This window comes from Populus alba, chromosome 11 (genome assembly GCF_005239225.2).
Source record: "Populus alba chromosome 11, ASM523922v2, whole genome shotgun sequence".
Classification (NCBI taxonomy): Eukaryota; Viridiplantae; Streptophyta; class Magnoliopsida; order Malpighiales; family Salicaceae; genus Populus; species Populus alba.
The window spans coordinates 8,903,470-8,913,614 of record NC_133294.1 but is presented as its reverse complement, the minus strand read 5'-3'; the positions used below and the strand labels follow the sequence as shown (position 1 = coordinate 8,913,614).

Sequence of the window (10,145 nt, the reverse complement as noted above, 5' to 3'; positions counted from 1 at the left end):
ATTTCTTAATTGAGGAAGATATATATATATATATAAAAAAAAAAAAAAAAAACCTATATCAAATATTTGACGAACACAATGAGACTCCGGTACGCGTGTGAAATTAATTCTTTAAAATTATAGCACCAAAAAAATTAAAATTACCGGAAGTTTAGAAAAAAAAAAAAAAAGATAAATTAGTTGATATTTCTATTGCTACATAACATGAAACGTATAAGCGCGCGCATATATTTCAAGGAAATTAATTTCAGGAAGGTTGACTGCTTGCCTCGTAAATCAGATGCCATGGTTTTAAGACCAGACACAATGGCGCCGAGGTATCAAGGCTGATCAATAAAAGAAAGAAAAAAAAGAGTGCCAGAAAAGGTGACAAATCCCAGTGCACTAATCAGTATATTTCGCCATTCCTCAAAATTCAATTTACAGTTGCGACGTGTGGAAGCAAAAGGTGACAAATCCCACCTGCTCTCAACCTACTAAATTCCTACATCATCTAATGGAATTAACAACGCTTCCAGAAAACAGCAGAAGTCCACCCCGAGCACGACAGAAGCTAGGGAAAAGAGCACAAATTAAGAAGAGCAGCAAAAAGACATGAACCTATCATTTTGATACTGAAAAAGGTCAGCATTCCATCCCCTCCCCACCTATCATCTTAACCTACGCGTTGCAGCCGCATTTCTATGTACACTTCCAAGCTCTCTAACACTTCCCTTGTCTCAGGCTTTATGCTGGGGCCATTAATAGAGGTTTCATATGCTTGGGTAGTTAAGAGTTCCAGTTGACCTGTGTAAGTTGAGACTGCTGGTAAGGACCAGATGGGGGTACCACAGGTTCAACAGTTGCAGGAAAGGTGTCATGCCCAGCCTGTGGAGGAGAGAAGGTGAGGTGCTGTCCCTGAGGGTGAAGTTGGTACAAGGAACTGAGCTGCAAGCTGGATATATCTTGCCCAGGTGGAGGAATGCAAGATGAAACTTCGCTCTGCATCAACCATGACCAAAAGAAAGAAAATGATTAATCAGAAACTAAAAGAACTAATGCAGCGTCCAATAAAAAATAAAATAAATAAGCAATCAAGGACAGAATGATGCAATACACTTAATATTGATAGCTGCAGTGCACTGATTTGGCACTTGAAAACAATAAAAAATACCATTCACTGTGCAGCAAATAGCAAGGCAGATCATATTCGTTTCTCCTCATACCGCCACAACAAAAACTAAGAAACATTCCAAGACTTTAAGCTATGGAAACGGAAAGTAAAACCAACCAGTGATCCTGTAGTGTAGATATTTCTTTCCTTCAACTGAAATGCTGATAGATCATGGTTACCAGCAGAGCTTCCAGAGGACACAGCTGGACCAGGATTGAAGCCCATGGGGGAAGAGCCATATGATCCATATAAAGTTGGGAGTGCAACTGGAGTTGAGTTTCCGGCAGTAGTTCTGGGCTTAAATTGTGGAAGAGTGAACGGGAACTTGACACCAGGAGCAGCAGGTGCTGGCAGAAGAAATGCATTGCCAGTCGATGGCTGTTGAGGAAGCCCATTGTGGCTCAAGAATTGGTGCATTGGTGGCAGAAAATACGGATTGAAGTAATGCCCATACTGAAGATAGTTAGGAGGATATGGTGGCCTGAAAAGAAGTGGGTGCAGAGAAGCAGCGACAGAGGGGTGCATCGATTGACTCAGACTTGAAGTCGATGTAGCCATAGAATTCTCACCCTGAAATTTGATAAATAACAGAACCAATTAATTTAACAGAAAAGACAGGAAAGTTATGCACAAGAATCATTATCTCAAACAAAAGGACACAGAAATTGGCGCTGAAAAACACAATACATTCTTAACAGGAGTTTTTATTGTTATTATTATTATTGATGGGCTCACTGTAAGATTATGGAAATCTGATGAGACCATTATATGCATCTCCCATGAAGTTGAAAGTGAACAAAATTGTTGCAAAGAAAGGTGAAAGCAAGCTTAACCCTCGTGGCTTCTACACACACAAACAATCAAAAAAATGCGTGGTTGTGGGTGTATGTGTAGAGTGTTATGCAGAATAAAATACAAGGTTTCTCCAATCTCTTAACAGTTCATTTCCAAGGGGAAAAATATCCTAAGAGGATAGGGCATATTGTATAAAGCTAATCCATTGTTCACCCAAGATCATGGCAAGGTTTGGTGTCTGCAGGTCAACATTGACAGATACTCATTCATCTATCATCTTCATATGCCAAAGTAGTGCCAGCATGATATTTTCACATTAACATAGTATATTAGATTGACTTTAAAATTTTTAATCAAACAGATATTATGGCCGGAGCAAATAGCACATGACAAATAAATGAAACAGCGCAAGTGGAGCAAAGGCTTACAACAAAGCCTGAAAGTTTAGAAACATCCGGTGCCTGAGTCTCATGTCCTTCAAATGGTACAGGGTGAGCAGCCTGCAAGGGTGGCAAGATCCCAAAACCATAGCTTGGGGAAATTTGAACAGTTGAGTTCTGATGGCATTCTGGAAGCAACATTGCATCCTGCTTTGATTGAACAACCTTCGAGTCTGCACCCAGTGCATCATTATCCTCTGATATTAGCACTTTTTCAAGCACAGGTTGAGGAGACTCTGGTTGATAAGAATGGTCAACTTGCATAGGCGAAGATCCACTATCATTGCTGCATGTAAAACAAAAGCGCATATATATATATATATATATCACCATGACTGAAAACTTCAAAATATTTCCTAGATGCATGATATAAAAGATCCAAAACATTAAAAAGGTACAGTACAAAGCAAATAAAAGGCTAAAGGCTTTGTTTTAGGCACAAAAAGCTCATGAGATAATAGGATCAGTGAGCACACATGCAGCATAACCACATAACCTGACCAACTCCACCCAATCCCTGGAAAGCCACCATTTTTACAATCCAACAAAAACAATCAAGAATGCCCCTGGAAAATCTCCATTTTGCCATCCCACAAAATGCTTCAACATAAATATCTTTCCTTACAAAATCAATTATTTCAAACATGTATTTACATGACAAACAGTTAGAAAACGCATAATATGTTCACCAACCTAGAAGGTCTGGCATTTTCAACAGTTGAATGTGTCAGTTCAACAGCAAGCGTAGAGTTTATGTCACCATCAATAGCATTGCTACATTTTGTTTCTGATCCAGAATTAGAATCAAAGCTTCCAAAAGTCAAACCACCATTGATATATTCCTTTCCTGGTCCAGAATTTGATTCAAAGCTTCCAAAAGTTAAACCACTTTTTAACGCTTCAGGGACTTTAAAGTGATATGGAAATTTAACATGTCCATTAGTGATGGATGGTTCTGGCAGCAACTGAGAACTGACTTTAGCTTGAGCATTTTCAGACAAAACTGCTGCTTCACAAATAAAAGCATGTTCAAAATCCAAAAGAAAGAGGATAAAAAGTAAACAATGAAACCTGTAACAAGGGGGGAAACAATACTTTTTAAAGATTTAGCCAACACCTCTGATGAATGGCTATCATTAGCAGAAGACCTGACAACCAAAGAATCATTATATGTAGACAAAGTCGAGGGCTGCAGAGATTCAGACAACTGATTCTTTCCAACTGCCTTTGATTTACTCTGAGAAATTTTTTTGTTTCCTTGAATATTATTCTGTTCAGCAGCTTTCCGCTGGCAACCCACTTCACGTTTAATTGTACCAACAGCACCAGGATTTCTAGTCATAGAAGGGGCCAATATGGGGTCTGAAGAAGAAGATACAGATGCTAGAGAGGTAGAAGCTGGGAGGCCATTAAAAAATGTTGTTGACTTTTGTTCCTTAGATAGCATTACAGAGACAGAAACTTGCATAGGCAATGGGGGGCATGCTGCAGGTGGTAAGAAAGCATCTGACTTCACAGTGTGAGCTGAACTACCTGCAGCACACAGCCATGGGCTGCGAATAGAACTCCTAGTGGATAAAGTTGAAGAGTCACAGGAAGTGGTAGTTAAATCTCTGTAACAGTTGTACAAATAAATTAGCAAGAATGGGAAAACAGTTCTACACGAGTGTTATATGCCATAGTGCAATGAACATCTGTGTTAATGTAGTTACTTTGTCACAGGATTCATTGCAGTGTTATTTTTTTTCTGCACAGAGTGTAAAGAGTTCGAAGCACTTCTGTCTGTCATGCGAACAACTCCATTTTCCCTTCGAGTAGCCACATTCCTCCCACCTACAGCATCTGACAAACAGTTCAGAAAGCAATTTTATCAGGTACTAAGAAACAGTCTGCAATCACGGCGGGCAACCACTCAAATTCTAACCCAACACTTTCCCTTTTAACTTTACTAGCATGGGATCATAATCCTAGAAAAGACAAGTACATAATTAATACAAAATTTCCACATAAACAAAATGAGAAACAAAACAAAAATCTGATCTAATTTTCATATATAAACCCATAAAGCTCAGATATAAAGGGGGGGGAAACAAGGGATTACATACATCTTGACTCATTGATCTTATGTTAAAATGCATTAGAAGAGGAATAATGACTCTTTACTGACTTCCAACTTATTAAGATGTACCACTACAACCGAATATTTCCTGTACCCAAATAAAAGGAAAACATGTCCAGGTATTTTTCTAGTCTTGGGTTTGGTATACATTTCACATCCAAAAATGACAATTTCCTCAACCAGGATAGAAATTCTTACCAGAAAAGTTTCCTTGACCACCCCTAGCTCCTCTTCCTTGAGTCTGCAATATCAGCAACAATACAAGGATTGAATTGCAAAATTGTCTAGCTAACAAAACCATATGGACAAACCCAAGAAAGAAAGACAAAAAGGAATGCGTAAATTTCTAAAAGAATAATATATCTTACCCCCTTTCTCCAATCACATTTCCTCTTGACTTCATGAAATGTATCTGCCAACCAAAACTTACTATTTTATGAAAACAACTCAGCAGGTATGATTGCCATGAATAATATCATTTGGTAAAAGTGCCATAGATTCAACATTAAGATTGTCCAGTCAACTTGTAAGGATTTTGCAGATTTTAAAAAGTTGCACACGTAATCAAAAGCTACATAAATATTATGAAAATTAAATTCAATAAAGCTCCAATGAGTTACCATAAGGAGGAAAATAAAAGACACAAAGCAACACACGAATATTGGGTTCCACTTATCATTACTCAGGAAATGGGTTACTCACAGAAGAAAAAAAGATAAAAAGGGGACGTAGAAAACAAGAATTGGGTTCCACTTATCATTATGATTAGTTGAGTCAACTTTTTAATTGTTTTACTTCTCCACAATCTTTCAAGAAAGAAACAAAAGGAAAAATAAATATTGAAGTCAGACTGTAGAAAACAAGAACTTTAAATTACACATAGACCTAACCCAGAAAACCTCTTCCTTGCAAAACCCATGATCCAAAAAAAAAAATCCTTGATCAAAACTACCCCTTTCTTCTCCTTTCTTGGCTATGAACAAAACAAATTAACAATAAAGCCTCTATAACAACCAGCAGCACCAAAAAAAAAACCCCTGAACCAATTTAGCTTGTTCAGAAAGTCTGTAGAAGTAAACAACAGTTAGCACCCATGCACACTCTTAAAACAAACAAAACCAGAAAACCCAGAAAACGCGTAGTCCCAAGTTCAAAGCTTTGCTCGTCCAATAATCAAAGTAACACATACAAGAGGCAAAACTCTCTCCTTTCCCCATTTTCTCCTCAACCAAGCATACCCTTTACAATAATAACCAAAATAGATCATAAAAGCAAGAAACGCAATGAGAACAAACACACCCATCAAACCTTAATGCAGGAAGAAATGAAACATAAAAACAAATGCCTAATGCATGGTCACAGAAATATACCTAAATAAAGGAGCTTCTGCGCAGTGTCATCAGGATCCATATAACATTCTTGAAGAACAGAGTAAACATCTTCATCACTGTGTTTTTTCTCTGTGATTTCTCTTATGCTTTGTATAGTTTTCTTGACATTATCCGGGATCGTTATAGAATTGCCGCCGCTATCGCTCATATTGTTGTGTATTGTTTTTTTTTTTCTTCTTCTTCTCTCTTTGTTATATGTTTTTAAAGGAATTATTTTATTTCTGTTAAGAGAGAACGATGGTGGGAAAAAAAAAGGGAGTAAAAAAACAATTTGAGAGACCGAGAAAATCATACATACATATATATATATATATATATATATATAAAATCTAATTTCCTTAGCCATACTATTCTGTTTAAAGATATAAATTATTATTCATTACAATAATATAATTACTATATTGCTTTTTAGAAGGTGTTTGGAAGTGTGGTAGTGGTTACTTTTCAAATAATTTTTCGTGCCGAAAAAGTATGCTAATAATGTTTTTTTATTTTTAAAAAATTATTTTTTATATCAGCACATCAAAACGATCCAAAAAGTACAAACCGCATTCAATTTTAATTAAAAAAAATTTGAAATTTTTTCAATAAAGCAAGTTTGACCGCAATGCCAAACGGACACTTAGTTATTTTATTTTTTGCATTTGTTTCACCATAAAATGATCTTCATATCGTAATATAAATATTTTAAGGATTGTATTGGATTATTTTGATAATTATATTTTTTAATACACAGTAAAATTCTTAATATAACCTTTAATAAAAACATTTAATATCTTTTGCATGAGAGTATCTTTGCATTTTCATATTTGATAAATTAGTAGAATTACTGAATTACATTTATTTTTTTGATCTTTTTTTATTCTGATTGTAGATGTATGGTTGTAATTTCATCATTTTTTTTTTTTGTTATTATTGGTTATTCTTAAGGGAATTTTTGGTTTTGTATATATATATATATATATAATAGTTGACGAGTGTCTTGCATGAGTCAAGCCGCTTTCTAGCAATGTGTAGAGTTGATTCCGATAATTTTAACCATGATTTTGTCGCATTATTCGATTCGCCTCTATGTCCACTTCCTTTTTGGGTAGTGTGTGTACAATGTTTCGGCATGATTTAGTCCAAAATTGCTTTTTTTCTTTTTTTTTTTTCCTTCCCTTTCTTTCTCAAATTGCATGTTGACCATGTAAAAACTCATATTAGCCATTTAATTTATTTTTCCCTTTTGATTCAATCCTTTTTCTCTTATTTGCAATTATTTTATTTACATTAATTATTTCTAATTGGATTTAATTTTTTATTTCATCCCTAATTATTTGATTTTTATAATTTGTTTTTAAATTTTGGTACTCATTCTTTTAATTATTATTTGTTTTGTTTTGAATTATTTTCTTGATTGATTTTTTTTTTTTTTTCTAATTCCACCCTAGGCATTTATTTTCATTTAATTTTTATGTCAAATTTAATCATTATTATTTTAATTGCAATTTTTTAATCATTTTCTTAATGGATTTGGTTTTTTACAATTTCATCCCTAAACATTTAATTTCATTTGACTTTTCCCTAAACATTTAATTTTTATTTAAAGTTTATGTCGAATTTAGTCATAATTCTTTTAGTTTTTTTTTGTATTATTTTTTTATTGATTTTTTTCTCAATTCCATCCCTCAATATTTGTTTAATTAAGAATCTTACATTTTTTGTTTTTTCATGTTTTTCTTTAATGGAGCCACTCCAATTTCATGATTCATGTAATAGATCTGAAGGATTAATCCGAGTCAACTTCAGTCTTTTTTTAATCTATTTTTTTTTAATAATTTTTTTGACGTGTATTTTTTTTCGTTTTCATATTTATAGGGTCATTCTAATTTCATGTCCTGGTTATGTGTTCAATTTGTTGACTCGGGTTGGTTGCCGGGTCCGCTCAAGATTGTTTTTGTTATTTTTTGCTACTTTAACAAGTTTTGAAAACTTATAATTTTAAATTGGTTTATAATAAGCTTCTTGACAAGATCTGAATTCAATGTTTCATAGATTGTAAGACTTTTTAACATTTGATCATGTTTAAAATGTTTTTTTGGGTTTGCTTGGTTTTTACATATGTTTTCAATTTCACCCCTTATGATTTTTTTAATCTTTAAAATTTAATTCTTATTATTTTAATTGATATTTATTTTATTTATGATTTTTTTTTTCATTAAATTGCATAATCCTAGAGTTTTTTCTATTAATTTTTATCCTTGTTCTTTTCGTTGCTCTAGCATTTTTTATTTATTAATATTTTTCTATTAATCTCATCCTTCAAAATCAAATTAGTTAAAAATTATGCTTCTTGATTGAATCTAGGTAAAATATTTCATGGAATGTAACTTCTAGAGATTATATCAAGTTTAAGAGGTTTACCTTGTTTTTTTTTTTTTTTTTTCATTTTTCTAAATTGATATTGTCTTATATTTTATACTTTTTTTTATTAAACTTTTGTTTTGTTATTTTTTTTTTTGGTTAATTCTCTTTTTTTAACTTTTGTTTTGTTATTTTTTCGGTTTGATTTTATTGCGTTAGCCCTCAATAATTTTTTTTATTTCACCCCTTATTATTTTTTTATCTATAAATATTATATTATATTACAAATAACTTTATGTCATTGTTACTAGTAAACAAAAATCACACAAGCAAAGTTTCAACCTCCTTTTTTTTTTTTTCCCTCCTTTCTCAGTTTCTCCCTTTCTACTTTTGCTACGATGACATTTTAGTGAAATCTTGCCTTGCTATAATAGAGTGTGAGAGACACATGCTAAATTTATAGTGGTTTGACCAATCTTGTTTACTTCACTCCTTGAATTATCATTCAAGTATTAATTAATCAGTCACACTCTTCTTGTTGGTGAAATCTTATTGATACAGTAATCTTTTTCACGACTTCAAGATTAGAAAACAATTCACTCTTCATCTTTTTCAAGGCTCAAATCTTAACATTTCAATAGCTTGACCAAAATTTTTCCAAGAGGTTTAAATGTTATTTACACTCTCACAAAGATTTCTCATATCTCACAATAATAAGAAGATTATAATCAATTAAACTCAAGTTTTTATGGAAAGTGATAAAAATGATTGATACAAATATTAATTACACTCTCACAAAGGTTTAAATGTTTAGAAAGATTATTTACTTTCACAAAGATTTCACATATCTCACAAATGTTAATTACACTCTCAATGAGATTTAAATATTTAGATATGTGAAATGATTGATTCAAATAATGCTGAAAGCTTTAAAATGATTATAAAAATGATGAAAGCCTTTTAAATTAAAGAGTCATTTCTCTTTTTTTTAAAGAGAGGAAATCATAAAGAGAGTTGATGAGAAAACAAGCTCTTATGTGGTGGAATTTCGGTCACTAATAACTTTGATTTTTGATATATGAAAAGTTGCATTGAATCATGAAAAAATAATTAGCCCTTTTCCAATTGTTTTTAGCTTTATTATTAGGATGGTGCATGCGTTGCATTGTAGGTCCATGTTATTTTTCAAATAAAATATTTAGGTGCTACTAATACATTTTTTTTTTAAATAATCCAATAACTCGGTTTATATAATGCCAACAAATTAAATAAGCTAGACTTATTTGAATCATACGAGAGAAAAAAGAAACATATAGCAAACATAAAACATATATATATATATATATGATTAATAAGGATAAAAATAAATAATACACTTTTAATTTGAATTGAAAAATAAAATAATAAATAATAATTTTTTTATAAAAGAGTTAAGAAAAAAAATCATAATTAAATTAAAACTATAAATACATAATAAAAAAAACTAGAATATATAGAAATTTTCAATTTTTTTAACATAAAAAAATAGTAAATGGAAAATAGCTGTAGTGTTTTGCCTGCTTTAGTTTTTGTAAATACAATAACCTCCATAGCCAAGCCAAGCCAAGCCATCCCACAATCCCTTCGGTTTTATTTATTTGTAAACAAGTTTATGACCATGTTTGTTTCTCGGAAAGTAGTTTTCAGGAAACCATTTTCCAAACTTTCCCGTGTTTGTTTGTCATTAGGAAAGTTGGTCAACGAAAAACACTTTCTAGTCAACGAAAAACACTTTCCGGTCAATGGAAAACACTTTCCAGTCAATTTCAGTCAAAGAAAAATTTGACTTGGTTTTCAGGAAAGTGTTTTCCCTTTAACTGTGTTTGTTTTCCGGAAAGTGGTTTCCGGAAAATCACTTTCCA

General features: G+C 32.5%; 1 protein-coding gene across 6 annotated transcripts; it reads right to left on the bottom strand.

Annotated features, from left to right (window-relative positions):
- Nucleotides 1-367: 367 nt before the first annotated feature.
- On the bottom strand, nucleotides 368-6,130 carry LOC118054780 (GBF-interacting protein 1). 6 transcript variants are annotated; one of them, XM_035066474.2, is made up of 9 exons: nucleotides 5,878-6,130; nucleotides 4,876-4,919; nucleotides 4,706-4,748; nucleotides 4,101-4,230; nucleotides 3,484-3,956; nucleotides 3,082-3,397; nucleotides 2,377-2,674; nucleotides 1,271-1,723; nucleotides 368-981 (listed from the first exon to the last, which is right to left on the bottom strand). In XM_035066474.2, the coding sequence occupies exons 1-9, from the start codon at nucleotides 6,044-6,046 to the stop codon at nucleotides 769-771; spliced, it is 2,139 nt and encodes a 712-aa protein (XP_034922365.1). In that variant the 5' UTR covers nucleotides 6,047-6,130; the 3' UTR covers nucleotides 368-768. The 6 variants fall into 6 exon arrangements, with proteins under 6 accessions (XP_034922365.1, XP_034922363.1, XP_034922367.1 ...); XM_035066472.2 differs by having other exon boundaries at nucleotides 3,484-4,001; nucleotides 4,101-4,221; XM_035066476.2 differs by having other exon boundaries at nucleotides 4,101-4,221.
- Nucleotides 6,131-10,145: the final 4,015 nt, after the last annotated feature.

Excerpts from the sequence above, each read along its gene's own strand:
- LOC118054780 (XM_035066468.2), bottom strand. The coding sequence starts at position 6,046 with ATGAGCGATAGCGGCGGCAATTCTATAACGATCCCGGATAATGTCAAG. Across the intron at positions 4,749-4,875 it reads AATGTGATTGGAGAAAGGGG|ACTCAAGGAAGAGGAGCTAG; the intron begins GTAAGATATATT and ends CTGATATTGCAG. Across the intron at positions 3,398-3,483 it reads GTTGGCTAAATCTTTAAAAA|CAGCAGTTTTGTCTGAAAAT; the intron begins GTATTGTTTCCC and ends TTATTTGTGAAG.